This window comes from Linepithema humile, chromosome 7 (assembly GCF_040581485.1).
Source record: "Linepithema humile isolate Giens D197 chromosome 7, Lhum_UNIL_v1.0, whole genome shotgun sequence".
Taxonomy (NCBI): domain Eukaryota; kingdom Metazoa; phylum Arthropoda; class Insecta; order Hymenoptera; family Formicidae; genus Linepithema; species Linepithema humile.
In genome coordinates, this window is record NC_090134.1 from 22805182 (window position 1) to 22825446 (window position 20265).

General features: G+C 39.2%; 2 protein-coding genes across 9 annotated transcripts in view; one reads left to right on the plus strand and one right to left on the minus strand.

Annotated features, from left to right (window-relative positions):
* Positions 1–876: 876 nt before the first annotated feature.
* On the minus strand, positions 877–2595 carry mRpL44 (mitochondrial ribosomal protein L44). Its single transcript, XM_012369190.2, has 5 exons — positions 2383–2595; positions 1901–2267; positions 1740–1824; positions 1324–1627; positions 877–1252 (listed from the first exon to the last, which is right to left on the minus strand). The coding sequence occupies exons 1-5, from the start codon at positions 2453–2455 to the stop codon at positions 1128–1130; spliced, it is 954 nt and encodes a 317-aa protein (XP_012224613.2). The 5' UTR covers positions 2456–2595; the 3' UTR covers positions 877–1127.
* A 427-nt stretch (positions 2596–3022) lies between these two features.
* Positions 3023–20265, plus strand: part of LOC105673509 (ankyrin repeat and BTB/POZ domain-containing protein 2) — a 29929-nt gene continuing 12686 nt past the window's right edge. For 3 of the 8 annotated variants that reach the window (XR_010891122.1, XM_012369175.2, XM_067358727.1), the window contains exon 1: positions 17629–19361. Coding sequence is in view for 6 of the 8 variants with exons in the window: in XM_012369175.2 (XP_012224598.2) it covers positions 18586–19361 (776 nt within the window). In the remaining 2 variants the exon portion in view is untranslated. The other 5 variants (XM_067358729.1, XM_067358728.1, XM_067358730.1 and 2 more) reach the window with 5 other exon arrangements.

Consider the following 20265-nt stretch of genomic DNA (forward strand, 5'->3'; position numbering starts at 1 on the left):
TTCCCTCTCCGTGTTGCGGGCCGATGCGAGAGAGTTGCAACTGTCATGGCAGCCGAAATAGTTAGCGCGCGTAATTACTGTGCCATGCTTTTGAATTTATCGATAATTGACAGCGCTATGCATGGAGCAAAATGAAAATAACATCTATTTTATAGATACCACGCCATCTTTTAGTCGCTATGATAATTTTCATTGCATCGCGTTAGCTTAAAAAGGCGCGAACGTTTCGCGATTAATCAAGTATTTTATTTGTTTATAGTGCGCTACAAATTACCGAATTATACTATTGTTCTTGAATGTTTATGAGTAACACAACGTTTCCTTGTTACTGTAGATTGAAGTCAACACAATACTGATTTCATCGCTATAGATACGCTATGGCGCACGAAGTATTTCTTATTAGATGTGTCATTTTGAAAATCTAACTCGTCGGAATTAAATCGGCTAAAACATATTGCGTATGCATGCTGACGACTTTTGTGTAATCAGCAGTACATCTTATTTTACGTTCCAAATTTGCAATATAAATCTGTGCTTTTGTCGTTGACTTTCATTTGACAGTGTAATAACGAGTGATCCACTAACAATTTATCCACTCTTCGATAGAGTTGATATGCAGTAGCTAAAGTGGTGGAATCCAGTGGAATCTACAACAAATTAAATGAAATGCAGCATCCTAGCTGGTGAGTAAATTTAAATTAAATATATCAATAATTATTTATTTATTATTTGTTTAAAAAGGTATTGTGCATTTGGCACCTTTTTTATCTTTTATTAAATTGTGATAATACATATATGTACAATCATAATTATTGGGCTATCTATAGCATGTAAATGTGCTTGAAGATATATTTAAATGAGCTTGTATGAATGTAAAATAATCGTGTAAAGAATTAATTAATCATGAGTCTAAGATAAAGGATGCCACTTGGTCACATCTATGTGAAACATTATTATTATTGGAAGAATAACAAAAATAGATGTGCTAAGGATTATATATTATATTTGTACGTTTGTAGTAGTAATATCGGAATTTTATTTTATATTTTATATATAAGAAATAGCATTTTTTTCCACATTACTGCTATATTAAATAATTCTCTCCTTCAAAGCAACATTTGTTCTCTTTATGAGGACATAGTTACTGTATTATTAAATTTTATTGGTTTACTAGATTCTGATAAACCAAATATTCTGCTTAAAACATTTATGGCAGCTACATTTTTGGCTTCTTGGATAGTCTGGCCAAATCCTAAAAAAGTAACAGAAAAATATATTAAATTGCCTGATAATAATAAAATAAGGCGTGATAAATAAAATTACCTGAACCTAAAAATTGTTTGTCAGAGTACATTGCTACATGGTGAACAGCTAAAAGTGTATTTTGCCCCGCTTGCCCGATAAGTCTTGGTTCAGCAGGTGATCTATTTTGTTTATGTAGAACATCATTTAAATATTCGACTGGATTAGCTGGATTCCAAATTTCTGTTAGATCCTTTTCAGCTAATATAACAATTAAGAAATCCCTAACAAAGTTTGCTGCATGATTAACATCTACACTGTCTGCAAGTGCTGTGACAAGTGCAAGAAACGTATCAGCTAATGTTTTTTGTGATACTGGATGTTCCTGAAGAAATTAAAAACAGAAAATTGAAAACAAAAATTAATGACAAGTTTCACTTCATTGTATTAAAACACGTTAGAATAAATTTACAATTATAATTATTGTCTATACTTACTTCAGTTAAAATAATTTCTTTGGTTCCAATATGAAAAGATGCTTTAGCCAGAATTTCCTCGGACAGAAGGTAATCATGCAATGAACTAAAAGACACAATTATTGATTATTCATACTAACATATAAAATATATCTTTGTGTAAGTTTTCATTACATACATACATTATGACATCTTCAAATGCATGCGGTAACGCTTGGGCTAAGTAACTTAATACTATCTCTGATGTAAGCTTGTCGCCTTTCATAATAAGATCAGTGTTATCCTGCAAATCGAGCTTATAATCTTCTATTCCCATTTCTTTCTGTCTTTGTTCTTCTTGTATGATATATGATCTGTGAGTAAAAGCTTGTTCCAATCTTTCAGTATCAAAATTTTCAGACAGTCTTATATTAAACGCATAAATCTCTGCGGATCTATTCCACTCCAGAAAAGTACTACGCTTAGGCTCTGGCTGTGGTGGTAAACGTCTCTTGCGTCTTGTTATTTCTATCTGCGTCGGTGCCACCCATCTTTTGATATTTCTCTGTCCTGTATAAAATATAGAAATATACACATACAGTTATACATAATTATAATAAGAATAGAATATGTTATCAATTTTATACATTTAAACAAAATCTTAGCTATCAGAAGCATGTCTAACCTTCACGATTCACAGACCGCATTACCCCTTTATTCAGAATAATGGTTTTAATACACAAACGTAAAGAATTCATATTTGTATAACGATTCAATTGTTCAAATTGTTTTAGAAAAGGTGATTTCAGCGTATATTAATGTCAAATAATTTATAACCTGATATAACTTGCTAATTTAGGTTATAAACATTTGCATGATTGCCAACATGATTTTGAGCTGCTGTTTATTATGGAGGATTCACACTACATCTTGTGTGCGATATAAGAGAGGTCGATAACCAATAGGAGATTGCGTTTCGTGGGGACTTTATCTAATATTCGTTCTTCACAAATAACGAACGCAGTGTGCATCTTGCATTATTCAGATGTAATATTCGTCAAGATGGCGTTGGTATAGAACAGACGTGATTTTTCAAATTTTCACGAATTTAGCAATTTTTAATTAAACTTATCTACTATAGTATGCGTACAAAAATACGAGCATAAGAATATTATTTTTTCATTTATCATATTTCGATGATGGATAAATCGTTATAATTTGTTGATAATTTGTGAGTAAAGTAGTAGTATAATAATATAGTGGTTAGTCGCTACAAGCGGTCGGAAGATGGCGACGATGCAGTTGTTTTCCAGTCACCGCGCGTAAGTTTTTTTTTACGACGATAGTTCTGGACCGCGAGTTGTCGGGATCGGGATGCTGCATAAACGCGGCAACTGTGTCGGCGGTAATTGACAGCTGCCGAAAAGCTGTCGGCGATGCGGCCGATCGCGGAGTGCACGCGATAGCGAGAGAAGTATTAGCGCTTGTGTACGTACGCGAGTTTCGAAATCGGGAGTGATAAGCCTGCGCGACGTGGAGATATCGTGGCGTCCAGTAGATCGGATGGGATCATCAACATCTCTCGGCGGAGCGAAAGAGAGACTTTTTAAAGGCCCCGGGCGTGTTTACAGTTGCATCGCGGGCGCTTGACCGTCGTGTGTTTCATCGATGCGCCGCGCATTTAGCATCCCCGACAGGTTTATTTTCTTTTAGCTGCTCTTTTCTTCACTTTCTGTGTTTTAAGCGTTCAGAGAAAAAGAGTATTTTGAAAAAAGTCGATCTTAAAATCGGATTTAAATTTATAAATTGTATCTTTTTATCAGAATCAAATTTTTGTATACAGATTTTATCAGCGAACAAAAACAAAGTGGACGCATAACAATTTTTATCAGTGAGAATATTTAGGTACCGACGATTTTAATCGTTAAAAATTAGGCTTTTTGCTAATTACACGTCAGAGGTTGAAATAATGGAATGTTACTTGTGGAAAATTCAAGGTTCAAAACTAACAACATTATCTGTGTTGATTACACGATCTTTTTGATATTGTAATTGTTACAATAATTACAAAAGTGTTCACAGGAAAAAGGTTACTGCAATGTAAAAACTTTTTGTTTTAGGGGCAAGAATTTTACAATTTGCCTCTTTGTAAATCTGATGAGCTTGAAAAGAGGAAAAGAAGAAGATTGTGAAGATACTTAGAAAGAGCAGCTAAAAGACACACGTCTTTCGGTATCATTGCGAACGATAACAGCGAAACAGTGCAACAGTGATCCATTGGAAAACGCAATCGCAATAGTTTGGTCTCTCTGGCCTGCGAGATATGTGCCCGACGGCGCGAGGACGTGTATGCGCCTCTTTCCGTCAACGCGTTGAACGACTTTCGGTAAGTCCGGCATGCTTTTGTAATCGAGGGCGCATGGACTTGGGTTCATTTCTATTTTGTTGTCTCTGAAAATCATTTGCCTAAGGCAAACGGCTATAAAATATGAGTGTGTTATGTTCTGTATTTTCTTTTGTTATTCTTTCTCTCTGGCGCATCTTTCAAAGTTTAAATCTTTAAATATTCGTATTTGTCTTTAAATTTTTTAATGACAAGAATGTAGTTAAAAATATATCTCTGTTTTCTTCTAAAGTTTAATTACTTATCTCAACAAATGTCAGCATTATTCACAAAAATAATAATTAAATAAGATTTAATATTAGAATTGTTTTGAATTTGTTGGAAATATAAAACTGCATTAAAATATATTCTTAGCTAGTGTTTGGTGGTTAGTGGTTCGAAAATATGTATATATACATATGTATATATTCATGAAATAAAAGCCGCAGTTACAGCGTTCAGTCATTCTCTGTCCCGGTTTAAATCTTACTTAATTTCAAGTGACGTTTACGGATGCCCTAAGACGCGAACCGTTAGGATCGTTAACAGTGACTTCTCTTAATATTTACTTCAGTCACATTAACTTGCGCCACAACGTTTAAACGTCGCTTCCTTCGTGTGTAATTTAGAAAAAAAGAGACGGTTAAACCGCGGCCGGAAATTAATCGACGCAGAAATCGGCCCTTAGTCCGTATTGAGAAGAGGGTTTAAGAGGGTCCGTACAAGAGCGGCGCGCGTCAATCTCGTAAAGTCTCGCGATGCTCGTGAAACTTGATGATGCCGGTGAGATTGTGCCAGGTGTGTCGCGCGACATTCGCGGTCGCGAGAGAAAGAGGAAGTGACGGAGCGAGAGGGAGACAGAGACAGAGAGAAATATGTAAATTTCTCTCGGTCTGCGCGCGGTGGAAACGAGAGGAAAAGAGAGAGAGAAAGAGGGAGAGACAGAGAGATGCGCGCGGATACTCGCGAGAGACGATAGGTAGGATAGAGAGGGAGAAGAGGAGAAAACGCGAGAGAGGAGTAAGAAAAAAAGCGCTACGGGGAGGTAAAGGGATGGGCGGAGCGCGGAGGGAGGGTATCAGAAGGAGAGACAGAAGGAAAGAGAGAGAGAGAGAGAGAGAAAGAGAAAGAAAGAGCTTCGTATATAAGATATAGGCTTTAGTTTGGGCAGTGGAATGCGGTGGTCGCGGGGCGGACGACCGCTTACACGCTTACACATCATGCTTGCGTGAGTGTGCTGTGTGTATACATTCAATGCCGCATATATACGGCGACTCAATATCGCGTCGGGAGTGTGTTCCGCGCCCCAAGCTCTTGATCGTATTTTCATTTTTTTTTCTCTTCACGCCCACGCTGAGCTGTTACCCGGTGGCGGCAAACGATTTTTTGTACCTTCCGTAACCTGCGACCCCTTTTTCGAGATACAAACAAAAGTTTGAGAAGGTAACGGCGAGAGCCTAGCGGTGGGAGAGATGCGAGTTAATATAGTTTTCGTATTATTGATGCTGCTGATAATATACGTTGACATGCAATATCCGTAGAATGCATCAATTCTATCTCTCTACCTGTAAATATTCAGAAAAGTATTTGAATGTGTATCGGAAAATATGACGTCGATTCATAAAGACACGATTGGCGTTAAACATATTTTTCCATTGGTATCTGTGTCAATATGATGTTCTTTCGTGAACTCTTTCGGTTATTTTAACCCGCGCGTGATTTTTCAGTTATGCGGGTTTACACTTCTCTTTTGTACTGCTCATTTTTACTATTCTTTTTTGGCGACTTTTAAACTGCATTTTACACTGCAACTACGTGGAAATACCAATATTTTCAAACAAAATCATATAAAGCAAAGACGTTAAATAAATTTGGTTTTGTGATTTATCATCTGTTTTTAAATACACCTTAGACAATCTATAATTCGCGACAAAATTCGAGAATTCTATTTCGTGTGTCGTATAATGCAGGAAACGTTTGAAAAATCAGAATGCACACTTAAATATACACATGTATTTTGTATTTCAATTTTTAATCTATTGTCTCGAATTTTCTTCCGAATAGATCGTTTAAAATGGTTTTTAGATTATAATCTTATTTTTATGACATATAAATAGCGAAGGAAAATTTATTTAACCACAAAATTAGTACCGTGTGACATTGAGATGCGACTGGTGGATCCTAAGAGGATCATAATCATTAGCGGGTTGATCGAGACATGTCAGGCGAGCTGTCAGGTGTTGCCTCGAAGGCATCGCTGCATCGTCTTGACGACGTTTGATCGTACACTTTATATATAAACTTCCCTCTCCGAATTTTCTCCAGTGTTATATTTTTGCCTGATTGATGTGCAATAATATGCAATTAAAGAGGTTAATAAATGCAGAAGAATTTGATTTTAATTAAAATAAATTAATAAAAATGAAAAGGGTATGGTACATTTTCTGTAAAAATACTCGGCAGGAAACTGGTTGGTATCGCGTTTGTCAGTTCTTCCTTTAACGTCGGAATTTGTAAACTTTACAATTTATCTGTAATGAATTTCATGAATTTTCTCTTCATCGAAATTACTGTAGATAAATGTTTTCTTTTTTTTCTCCAACTTCTGCTGTCTTACTGCCCTTTTGGCTGTGAAACCATGCTGCGAAGAGCAGTGAGTTAACTAAATTAGAAAAGACAATATTGTACATAATAATTTCTTTTGGCGATTTTCTACTCATCGCGTCACTATTTTCTACGGAGAAATGTAAATGGAGCATTGAGACAGTTTATAACGACAGACTATCCATAATAAATGTCTCTTCCAAATAAACGGCATATTTTTCCGGGAATCTTCCGCAACCAGTTGGCTTTTTGCAAAATCACTTAACGATTACCGGTTGACCCTGATTTTCTTCTGGCAAATGATAGGCTTACACCGGCCACAGCTTCATATTCGCGTACACGCCCCACGCTCGTTCTCGAGTATGCGTGCACGTATATCCTGCCGATCGGTTAGAAAGGCAGATGTGTGCGAGACCAGTCGAGGTCAGTTAAATACACTTCAGGACAACGCCGTTTTTGGCGGGTCCGTTTACATTAAACCAGTTACTTCAGAGCCGCGCATGTTAAATCAGTCACCAGACTGAGGGATCGTGAAATTGAGTCGTGGAATCCATTTACTGTTTATCAAAAATATCATCGGCGTCAGAATTTGATACATGTTTTTACAGACGGATTATTCAGAGAAATATACTTTTTAATTTTATACAGAGTACAAAGACAAATATTCATGATTCGAGATTCAGTTTTCAATTCTTTCCAAATCTTAAATCTTTCTTTAATACCGAATAATTTAAAATAAATGGTTTAATCCTTACATTTTTAGATGAAAAAATAAATTTAATAGCATTCAGTTTATTTATTTATTTATGTTTTAATTTTGGAGATAAACTTGTGTTTACGAGATTGCTATTAATTGATCTGACTAATGAAACAATTTTTTGCCGCAATTTACGTGACTCTTATTGGCGAAAAGTTTACGAAAATATCGGCTTTACGACCGCTCCGTCATCCTAACGTCGAAAACTGTCGCACTATTACCGTGATGAGATTCGCCGAATATTACATCGATAAAGGTTCCCCGAAAGAGAGCGGCCGGACAGGTAGGAGGGGCACGTCAAGGGGGCTACGGGGTAGCCCCCCTTCTCGAAATACACGCTTAAGGAGCAGCACTTTGGGAGCCTGGCGGAGTAATTGCATACAAGAGTCCGTCAAAGCGAGCAACACGAGCGTGCGCGGGGCAAGAGAAAGAGAGAGAAAAAGAGCCCTGAGGACGACGAGCGCACGGGCCTCCGTGTATATTGAGACAGAAATTTCTCATCGTGGCCCGCCCGGCCCCCGAAACGCTCTTTCTGAGAACCGAGGGACGCGCTCTCGCGTTTTCCACGATGCGTCCGATAATACATTCGCGAAGCGACTTTTTTACGTGCTCGTCGTCCGTTTATCTGGCCGGTATCCGCACAGGTTATCGCAGCCGCTTAAATTCTGGCGTTCTCCACTTTGTGATTCACTCTTCCCATGTGATTCCTACACCGAGAAAGAAAGTGTGGAATCTAAAGAAAAAAATTTATCTATTCAAGTGTACGCTTCCATTAATCTGAATAATGTTGAACCGATTTATTTATTGCACGTATACACGTACACGAGAAATTATAAAATATAAGTAATTTATAAATAATTATAAATTTTTATCTCGAGTTCTGTCGCGAATTATACCTCGTCTAAAATAGATTTCGATCTTGTTTGTCGAAGCGTGTTTTGAAGAAAGCAGGCAGTTTATAAATTTTCAACCGCTTGTATTCGTTTTATAAATTTTTATAAGATTTCTTGATGTTTTCTGATTTGTAAGTTGCAAAGTCAGCTTTCCGTTTTCCTTTCTTTTAACTTTCTCTTCCTTTTTGCCTGAATTGCTCTTCCTTTTTCCCTGAATTTGTTCGCTTTTTTTCTCTTTCGAGTATTTTTTTTTCTCTTTTTCTGTTAAAGTATTTTTTTTAATAGACACAATCACGTACGTTGTTAAAATACGATCCATCTTTAATGTCGATTTTGTTTGTCTTTCTTGCATCGCATGAATAAAGCTTGAATACATAGTTGTTTTCCTCAACGTGATAACATCTCGGCGTTAATTATCCTCCTACAATTATCCGACCACACTTGTTAATGACCTTCGCGCTCGAGAAAGTTTCGCATAATTACTTTCTTTCATAGATTATTTCTGGTTAGCTAGGTTTCTCGTGCGAAATGTGAAATTTCTGCATTATCTTGAGCGATGTGTATTTGTACAACATTTCCTTTCATTCGTCAACACGTTTTTCTTCTTGTAGTGTTGAATAAATATCATGTTTATCATTGTTCTCAATATTTCAAATGCAATTCGATCTACTTATTCTCTAAATAATTATCTGATTCTTGTTTCAAGAAAATTAGAAAAAAAGTTGGAAAGTATAATTTTTGAAAATAATTAACAAAAATATAAAAAGATTAAATACGTAATATTGCACTTTTAGTTTTGGTCACATTAAAAGTATCAAATTTAATACACAGCTGGCGAGTTTATCGCGCTCCGTATGCTAGCGTATGAAAAGCTCTCTCGCGTTCGCATTCGGGATCTTGATTGTGAAAGAAAGCCGGATGATGACGATGCCGATGTTGCTGATAATTTACAAACGTGCTGATAATTTACAGGTTTTCCGGCGGTGTTAGCTCTCGAAGAGACATGAACGTGGAACGACCGGCGATGGACAGCGGCGGCGGCAGCGGCGGCGGCGGCGGCGGCGGCGGTGGCGGCGGCGGCGGCGGCGGTGGTGGCGGCGGTGGCGGCGGCAACGGCTGCGGGCAGCAGCCGCTCTTCCTAGGTAGCACTTCCGCTTGGGGCGGTATCCCCGGTCCTCAGCAATCGACCGTGCAGGCCGCCGGCGCGCCCTCGGAACCCTACGGGGGACCGCTGAGCCTCAGCATCTGCATATCTGATTCGGGTCACGAGATACTGCGTCCGAAGCCGCGACGGTAAGTCCCCCACCTCTCTTTCATTTCTGTCCGCGTGCGCGCGCTCGGTAATCGATGCCGATCTTAATGAAGATCTGATTAATGATCGCCTGTCCGGTAATCCGCTGGGCGCGATAAGAATCGTGATTAAAATCGTGCAGGAATCGGCGTTGTGCGACCCGAGCGTCGACCCCGCGCGTCGAAATTAGATATTGGCCGCTCAACACGTCATTTCCATTTGTTAGTGTTATCATTTATTATCTCTTATCGCCATCTGAAAGTTAGGGTCGTAATTGAACGTAGTTACGTAACGCGGAAACAATTCCGAAAATTAGTTTTCTGATTTATTTCGCATTTGTGAAAGAAGCTGTTCCGTTAACGAACAGTTACATTTATGAAGTATGTCATAGACGTTTTTGACTGTAAAAGAACACATTGTTGATGCGAAATTAACTGTCATAACTTATTGAGTACTAAATTTAAATGTACGAGAAACGTCAAGTGTCTCGAATCGCTTAGAATTCTCTTGAATGACTGGGAAAGAAACCTTTTTCATACAATTTGGGTTAAATCATTGACATAAAAGCCGCGGACGTAAGAAAATTGGACGAAAAACGAACAAGTTTTGTGTTTCCGAGGAAAAAAGCGGACAAAAGATGTCCAGGATAGAAATGGCTGGAAAACCGAGGAATATAAAGCCGCGTAGGTTAAGTTCGTCGACGCATCTCGGTTAACCTTTCGGGTCCCCGCACCTGCAGGCTGTGCGAATTCCTCGGTGTATTCGTGAGCCTCTACCGTTAAAGCAAAAGAGCCAAGTCAGTTGATACTCGGTTTGCAATGCCGTGTTGTCGCTCGTCGCGGCTTCACAAGCTGTTCCGTTTGCGGGATAATTTAAACCCTAGACCTACGAGCTAACGTGGCATCATGCCCGCGACCCCACTTTCATCTCGGACTTTCATCTGACACACTTCAACAGCGTTAAGAAAAAGAAGAGAGTTAAAATGTTAGATCAGCCTTGTTAATGGTAACATTTCATTTCTATTACAAGTTATTATTTCATATATTTCATATTATTTCATTTATTTCATTTTTCGTACAAAACTGACCGTAAAATATCTTAAATTTTGGTGAAATTTTTTTTAGAGAAAATGTATCAAGTATTTCACTATAGTCAATTTTTAATTACTAATTATTTTTAATTTATCATATGAAGTAATTTCCTATATTTTTATATCAATTCCAAGCTTGTGAGAAATAATTTGTAAAGCTTAATGTTACTGACCTACAATTATTTTGTCGCTATACGTTTTCAATTTTTTTATGTATATTAAAAACTGACTTGCATTTTCGACAACATTCCTGCAACATACCTGGTTTTACGCGCAACAAGAGAGACACTCTCGTAAATCTGACAGTAGACCACTGCACATTGTCAATTACGACGCCCACTTTTTGTGCACCGAATCGGCCATTCTGATTGGGGATCGTTAAAATTTACGAGACATGTAATTACAACCGATTAATGATTGGCTGAGGTCGATACGTACGTTCGTGTGACATTGAGCTTATCTTTCCCTGTTATTTAGTTTCATCGACATCACTTTCGATGCTCAGTCACGGAATGTCCGAAAATCCACGCGGCATACAGATAAGATGTCCGGAATTTAAGAATTCTCCAATACCGCTGCGCGCTCATTTTGTACGCGAAAACTCCTCCTTCTCGAGGAGGTTTTACGCTTCTTTATTACATAGCGGCCGGGACATTTGTTTTTACGGAAAAATTGCGAAAGACGTTGTGCGCGCGCATAGTAAGATGCAACTGGTGTGGCATCACGTGGTCCAAATATGATATTTTGATCAAAGAATACGTGCATTCAAATCAATAGAAATGCTTGGAAAAGTGAATAAATTTTTGAACAGTAGAACAATTATCTCTTTCCGGTCTTTAAGTTACATTATTCTAGACAAAAATGACAGAAATCTACAAACTTGACAGTGAATTCAATCGCAAGTTTTTGTTGAATTGTGCAAATTCTTGAATTTACGCACACATGGGATTATTACATAAGACTGCTATTTAATTGTTACTAAAATTATAATACTATAATTTTAAATACTTTTTTCCAAAACAATATTTTTGCTTTGCACTCTTCTTACAATCATTAGATTGGGGAATAAAAATTGCTCCAATTTCAATCAATTAAATTTCTACAATTTTATTGCAACTTTATTTAATTATGTTTGATTTACTTTTGCACACGCACACATTCTTCGGTCGTGTCAGTGATTATTATTGTACGCTCTATTCGTCCCATGCTCTAGTACGCTCGTGAAACTCTTACTCTCGCCTCGCATCTCATTTCATTCAACGTTCAATCGTCCGATTCAATCATTTTTTCCCGGCGCGACGGTGAATTAGGATGAAATAGAAATTAGCCTGGCATTACCCATTATAGACCGGCGTGCGAAAGGAGAGCTCGCTTTTAATTAGTTATCCGAAAGTTGGAAACCGCGGCGAGAAAATGCGTGCGTTTTATCTGGGAACGCGCGACGAGCGCGGCTCGCGCGCGACTTAGAATGCGTTTGCGAGGGAAAAATGCACGCCAATGGCATACCGCCGTGAATCCGCAGCAGATATTTGGGTTAATGGTTCTTTCCGCCTTTACCTTCCTCCTTTCTTCCACTGCATAGCGCCGATCTCAACTAGCTTTTACTACTAGTGGCAGAGAGGGAGGTCAGAAACGACCCGCATTTATTATCTTCTTGCGCGTAGGATTGTGCACCGGTCGCACACCTGCTACGACTTTTCATTCATAATTGTGACTTGCAATAAAAGACATAGATGGAAATATAAATGAATAAAATTGGGAAGAATCGAGAAATTTGATGAAATGGATTATTGGAGAAATTTTCACTTCTAGGTATTGGTCAAGAAAAGAGCGAAGTGGAAGCAAAAATATTACTTTAATGACTGTCCTGGAGTTGTAATTGTTTTCAAATCTTTTCTAAGTTAAACAAAATCTTTACATTTTTAGATATCTGTACAATTGAACGAAAATTTGCAATCAAACTTTATCAGTTTTATAGATTTCGATTATTTTATATCTCTGATAATTAAAAATTCAAGTGATCCACGAAGATGATTGTTGTATAATATTTTTATCATGATATTTTTTTATAATTTTAGTATGTGTTATCGTGGAATAATATCTGTTAAGAAGTGTGCGTGGTTGCGCACAGAAAAATACGCACAATAAAAAAAACGCGATGTTCGAGTTGTAGAACGGTGAGAATTTCAATTTTAAATTGACAATTAAAAAATTTCCCTTAATTTCTCGTGCATTTATTCCCATTCGCGAGAACCGTTAGCCATCCGGCACGACGGCGGACTTCCTACACCAGTTTATCGTTAGTTACGTCTTAAGCGATGAGAATCGGCGATTATTAAAACGGTGATTATTCGAACGTGTCATTACATTTCCATGCTGATCGATCCCCACCAGCTCGAGTGTATCGTTTAGTAGCGAGCAATTAGCCGCACGAACGATTTGACCTTTTGGCGAGATAAAATAAAATAGGCATGCACTCGAAACGTAACATCGTTTGCAAAACATTTTGCATGCCTTTTCGTGTGCGTCATCGTATGCAGTATTCTGGCGGTCGCCGCCACCACGCTGGATCTCCTCTCACGAGTTACAAGGAACAAATTAACGGGTGTCCGACTTTTATACGTGGGCGAATCAAAAATGCATACGCTCATAGAGCAGCGTTGCGGAACTTCCGCTTGGTGCGCTATGTATGAATGCGCCACTTTCGCGTGGGGAAAAATGTTTATAGAAAATTATAGAGCTTACACACGCACCACTCGGCGCACTCATGCACATACTAGACTCGTAATTCTCTTTTCTTCTTTTGTCGTCGAACTATATAACTACCGACTTTACGATATAAATGTCTCGTATATTAAAATATACCGAAACCGAGAGATGTTACTCGAAGGATATTCGGCGAGTCCCGGGTAGACACGCTTCGGTAAATAATTTAATATCCTCGTATATAAGAGCGCCACCGCCCTTGACACCGGAGTTTCGCCCCCGTGAGCACGGACAATGTCTGCCTTGAACTCTTCCTCCCGCAGTCTCTGCCCGGTAGGGACACGTGTTATAGATTTTGTCTGGTCATTCTTAAAAATGTTCATTCATCAAACGTCGTTGCATGACTGACGGTAAAACTGCGATTTCGCGTTTTATATATATATTTCCTCAGAAAAATACTTTTTTTTTTTTTGTAACTCGACAATTTATTTTTTATTTATTTTTTGTCGCATTTTATTTGACTATATTTTGTTCAATTAATTTCTTTAAATGTTTATTTTTTAATTACTCATTAAAATATGTATGTTTAATTAACAAATGCATAAAAAGAACAAATTACTGAGATTGCAAGTGAATATCAAAGGCAATCTAATCTTTCGACTGTCACTTTGTGTCTCGAACAATTAAAACTATAGGTACGACTTGTTCAAATTTTAATATGTGTTTCTGTCTCTAACAATCATTTTTGTAATTCTTAAACGAGTTACGATCGGACGCATTTTATGCTTTTTAGAAAGTCTGTCATTATCACGATTTTTTACAGTGTAAGATTTAATAATTCATGCGATGAAACGGATTTCGATAGATTTGCAACGTGTGATAAGGAATACCGGTTTATCTAGGTGTAGTAGAGCACTATCTACTTTCGCGTTAATTTGCGGTAAGGCAAGCTGAAGGCTAGTAAGTAGTGCTCTATATAAGTGGCTTTTATTAAAGTTTATAGTATGATTTATGCATATTAAGTATGTATGAATACGCATATACAGAGTGTCCCAGACAAACCGTATCACTCGTTAATAGCAGATTCCTGAGGTTATATAGAGATGAAAACAGTAAAATGTCCAGGATAATTTTTAAATGCGAAATGCTTAAAACTGATTAATCAGATTGTCAAAAATTTACACGTTTAGGCACGTCGTATATTGATTTTTATATTCTTATCATATGAGAAACCTCAGAGAAATCTGCTATTAACGGGTAATACGGTTAGTCTGAGACACTACGTGTATTTTACATTATTTTTCAATCTATTCTCTCAATGATATTAAAATCAAACAAATTGAATTGACTTACCGGCATAATGCGCAGCAACGGAGTCGTTCACAAGTCGATCTGTAACATACAAAATTAGAGCAGCGTTTAAAATAATTATTATCACGCACGTTAAACTTTTATTTATTTTTTATGCAAATATCTGATAAAAGAATTATACATTTATATCTAATAACCATAAAAATATTAAAAATTTCAAATTTCACTGAATATTTCAAAGTTTCTATGTGCGTTGCAATACGTGCAATATTTTGCAAATAACAGATAAGTTGATCTTACTTACCCTGCCTACTAGGAGAATTGAGAAAAAAGAAGGACATCGAGTGCTTTAGGATAAATAATTATTTACGTGTTGTCTGTTATTCGCAAAATATTGCACGTAATGTGAGTTCAGTAAAAGATTTGCAATTTTTAATATTTATTAGATATAAATATATAGTCTTTTATCACAGATATTTGCATAAAAAACGAATAAAAGTTTACTATGCGTAATCAGATATTAGCTTTTTAATTTAAAACAATTATCACGGAAAATTTTCTTCTACATGTTTAATTTCTCGTGAATCAGAGTTGGATTTTATACGTGTATTAATGTTTTATAATGTGGACAAGGTTTTGGGTGAAAACTGTCGAGTTTCGCCATTCTCAGCGATCTTCACCGGTGCGTTTCGCTCGAAAGGAAAATATTGCATTCGTGATACGTTACGTTCAATTTACTCGTCCGCAATTATCAATTTCGACACGCGAATTGGCTCATAAGTATTCATAATAGCCCGATACGAGGCACCGTTGCATCAACGATGAGGGACACTCCCCTTCGTGCAAACTATAGTAATCGACGCTGAAATAATTCCGCGTAGACTCTTCGGTGTACATCCCCTTAGATGCGTATGCTAATCCGCATAATTCTAATGGCAACGCTTTTAACGCTGACCCACTTCGCTTCCTGTTTTCCGTGTAAGTGTCGAGCGCACCTCTGTGCGGATTTAATTACTACGAGCAACCTCCTGGGAATCTTCTTCATCGCGTCGCTATAAAACAGTACCGGAAGGAATCAACAACGGCTTGGGGTACTCACGGTCAACCTTTTCTGCGCCGATCGTGTGGGGACAGATTTCGCGATATGAAAGGCTGTAGTACCGTAGTGCGATGCAAGCATGTGATGTTATTAAAACGCAACACCCCCCATGTAACATTACACTGGTTGTCTGAGAGGCGGAAGTCTTAGAAAAATAATTAGAAAAATTAATCATTTGCCGTGATGTGCCATCTGTATTTATTCTTTTGCAATTATTATTGCAAATTATTTTACAGTGGGATTCGTATTGACTTAATTAATTAATAGAAAAAATTAACAAGAGAAAAAGAAGGTGGAGAAAGAGGGATAGATATTTGAATAAATCTATTGAAGTGTGATATCAGAAAGTTGTAAGTAGAAATATAAATTTGTAACATTCTTAAATGTTGTTCATTTATATAATAATTAATTTATAAAATACAATGTATTTATAAAAAAGAATAATAGAATTAAAAACTTTTTTATGAGTCGGCGAAAGAAAAAAGGGTATCAAAGGTACAGATTATCATTCAAGTTTACAATCTGTCGAATGCACTTAATTTTTTAGAAATCGAGTGAGTTTTTGAAAACTGTTTCACTGAAAACTTTTGAATAGTCAGATATTATACCCGACGGATCTTGGTGATTCTTTCTCTACCTGGTCAATCCTCTATTCTTTGATTTCCCGTTTTTATTGTACAACTTAAAAGTATACAAAGCAGCGATATAAAATAGCGTAAAAGCGGATAATGAGAATGGAAAGGATTCCAGCTGTGAAAGAAATATTGAAAGAGTAGAGGGATCGTTTTACAGAGGGACATTTTACAGAGCAAAGTAATATTCTAGAAAAAAACTGAACCCGGTCGATTGATTTTTTTTAAATTGAAAGTTTAAAAACAAAATTGTTAAACAATATGAAATGTTTTTTAGATATGAATAATTTTGTATAATATAAAATTACGAATTCGGAAGTCGATCCAATTTCCAGCGCTTGAAAGCGTTATTATTGCCGTGTGATATGAGAGAAAAAAGCGATATTACGGTATCAGAAGCGATGTCAGCGGAGTTCGTCACGGACGCTGACTGGGGCGGTGTGATTCGAGCACACGGCCATAGGAAGTAGGATGGTCGCCGGAAATAGTCCTCCCCCGAAACATATGGTGGGGCTTGGCCTGTTGCAAAAGACACACATTCGTTTGTGCTCGGCCGTTTCCTGCGTAGCTCGCCGGTGAAAAGAGCATAGCAGCAGTTCACAAGTGACGGCCGGCACTTGTACACGTCGCCGATCGGCTTAGCCGGCAGCTCGCGCGCTTGATAAGCTCGCATTACCGTACCGGTGATAAAAGCTCCGACCGGATTACGGAGTCCGTGCGACTCGCTCTAAAGAGTTCTGCACGGTGCTCTACGATCAGTTTCGTAAAGTCTAGCGTGTGTTACGCGGTGCGTTATATAATCGCACGATCTCGTTGCGGTATTTGCGTAATTTGATGATTTCTTACAATCATATAGATTATATATAGTTGTATAATAATTGTACACCGCTTATATGGTACGCGGTTGTGCGCGGTTTAAAAAGCTAATCAATTTGCTCGATTAGTTGGATGCTCCAAGCTCGTCGCGAGATCGAGCCCGAGAGTGGCGCGGTGCGATGAGAGAGCGCGAATTATTTCCACGCGTAATTTCCATGTCGCGATTTTTGCCGCGGGCGCTGCGAGAGAAGCTCCTCTTTCCCGTGATATCATAGTTACGCGCGACGGAACAAAAGACAGAGCGGCGCGGGCGGGGGACACGCACGTAGTTGCGGGTGAAGGTAGGAAAGTGATACGGATATCTCTTCTTTTCCCCGACTACTACAGGTGCGGGGAAGCGCACTAGCGTTTCACCAGCGTGCACCGATGCATCAGGAAGCCGTATAGACACGTTCGTGGTCTCAGTCGCGTGTTTACATTGAGTGCGGCACGATGAGACGGCTGCGTTAATGCAGCGGAAAAGAGTAACGTCGTAATTATAGTTCATTTTACCGCGATATCGTTTCTTCCTCTTTTTTTCGCCAACGTTTATATCGATTGCGATCCATTTACGCGTGATTATTTTTGTCGTGTACTGCGCGCCGCAATGTGTTATCAGGATTAATAAAAGTTTTGTGTGCAAACAATTGGGATGAAGCGCGACGTGATTATTGTAATTATTAATAAAGTGCAACCTAATGATTCATTCGAACGATGAAGCTTTCTCGCCGCGTCAACAAGACTGTCGCGCGATGAATCAACGAGGAAATTTTGCGGCGTGTCGTTGCGTGAAATTGGAGCGATGAACGTTATCGCGGTAGGACGTGAAACCGATATCTTACGAAGCGCGCGCGAGGAAAAGTTGCGACGTATTCCGACGAGTTGTTGGTGAATTCCGGTCAAAGTGGATGAAAATAATCGCGTGATATAAACGAAGGATTCTAATAGAACGTCTAAATCTGTGCCACGTTTGACACTACGGAGTAAGGTTGAAGGCGGAATGAAAGAACGAGTTGAGTTGGCATTTTAGAAATGTTATCAATGAATGCAAAGATTTGCCATTTCAGTGTACGTAATAATACATTGTGAGCCAAACGCGGTTGCACGTGAAACGTGTGCAATTAAATAAATAGTTGGAGAATATTCGTTTCGTTTTATTCGCACTTTGAAATTCCTCACGCATCTACGCTAGACAGATAAGTGCGAAAAGTTGGTCGATGCTATACTGGACACGGCGCGCGTCTCACAATGACCGGTCGCGAATGACATGCCGTCCCCGAGGCGAGCCCAATGCACCGAGGATTGCAGGTGCGTACTGTGCCGCGAGTTGAAAGGTTGCAAGATGAGCACGAGCGGCGTGGAGATTCAGCAGAAGCAAACCGGCAACGAAGGCGCGAACTTCATCCTGCGGCGGGCCGTGCCTTTCCTGCCAAAGCCGTTGAAGGCGCGAAGCGAGCTGCAGGAAGTCGCCGTGAGACACGACGATTACGAGAGAAGCTCGACCCTAGAGGACAAAAGCCGTCGCGGCGGTCAGGCCGCGAGCAAGGATGATTCAAAGCCGAAAAGCACCTCATCGAGCAGCGACGCGGGAAAAACGGGAAGGGACGTCGGTCACAGGACGGTTATCTACTTCGGCGACTCGAATCCGCGACCGAAGGAAGACCGAGCGAGACAGCAGCAGCTGCCGTCGTCGTCGCCGCCTCCGTTGCCGCCGGAAGCTTGTGCGCGGACCAAGTCGAAATGCAACGAGGATCTCGAAACGTCGTCGCGGCCGCGGGGCGACGAAGCGGAGGTTCGCGGTCGAGGTTCGAACGAATGCTCGACGGAGCAGCGGAGGGACGACGAAAACGACGGTGGAGTTGCAATGGCGAACGGTGAAGCCAAGGTCGCGCACGAGATCGTGGTGAACGTCAGCCCGAGCAGGGAAGACGTGCTGAGGATCGAGGAGGACGAGAGCCAGCTGGAGGACTATTGGTCCTTGCCGGGGGACACGAGCGGGTTCAAGGCGGATTGGAGCTTCGTGCAGCAGTGGCGGCTGAGGGGGTAAATTCTCACGCACGCTCGCTCGCTTGTCGTTGTTGAAAGGAGAAAAAAAATGGATGTTGCCTTTCGGCGAGTCAAGATTCCTCTCTCCGCATGCTCGTCGTTCTCGCACGTTGAGCACGATATATTGCTATTTCCGCGGGCCGTGCCTGTTGTTCCGAGTCGTGCGTGCTAACGAGAGGCGCTGATTAACTCATTAACGATCAACGTCTCATTTTTTAGACATTTTATTCCGAACAAAACAACTTGAGTAACGAACGATATTTCGTTAAACTTTCACCTCTCTGTCCGATTTCTAGATATTAAATCTGAAAATCTGAAAATTTAAAGATCACAATCAGCAACTGTTTTATGATCTTATCCGCGCGACACGGGTTTAGGAAATACAAAGAATTAAACTATAAAAATTTCCATTGCACTTATACGAGAGTATCAATTAATCATTCACTCATTTAATTACACACAAACGTATGAAAAATCATTTCTTTTCGTGAAAACTCGTCTCAAGAGTGATTGAGCAATTCATTGTTCATCTTGCGAGGAGCGTAACGCTACCGATTTACATGTCGAAGCGTGTTAAAGCCGGGAGAAATAAAGTGAAATTATAGATTCCTGTTTTCTCCGGTCGTAAGATAAAATACTGAATCACGGTTGTACATTTATCTCGCGGGACGGACGAATGCATATCTAAACATGTCACCGATTTTGCACACTCACGAAGAGCGTTCGGCGCTCTGTAATTCATAATTCATAAGCGACGCACGCTGTGTAATTGCACCGATGCGCGTTCGAATCTCTTATCTCTCCGTGGTCGTTTAATTTTTCGCGCGCGTGACTGATGGATGCTCGTTCGAATATAAAACGTTCATCGCTCTGTATCGAATCGATATCATGTAATGGGACG

Coding starts and splice junctions, on each gene's coding strand:
- mRpL44 (XM_012369190.2), bottom strand. CDS start 2,455: ATGAATTCTTTACGTTTGTGTATTAAAACCATTATTCTGAATAAAGGG. Junction 2,268..2,382: donor GCGGTCTGTGAATCGTGAAG/GTTAGACATGCT, acceptor TATTTTATACAG/GACAGAGAAATATCAAAAGA. Junction 1,253..1,323: donor CAAACAATTTTTAGGTTCAG/GTAATTTTATTT, acceptor TTACTTTTTTAG/GATTTGGCCAGACTATCCAA.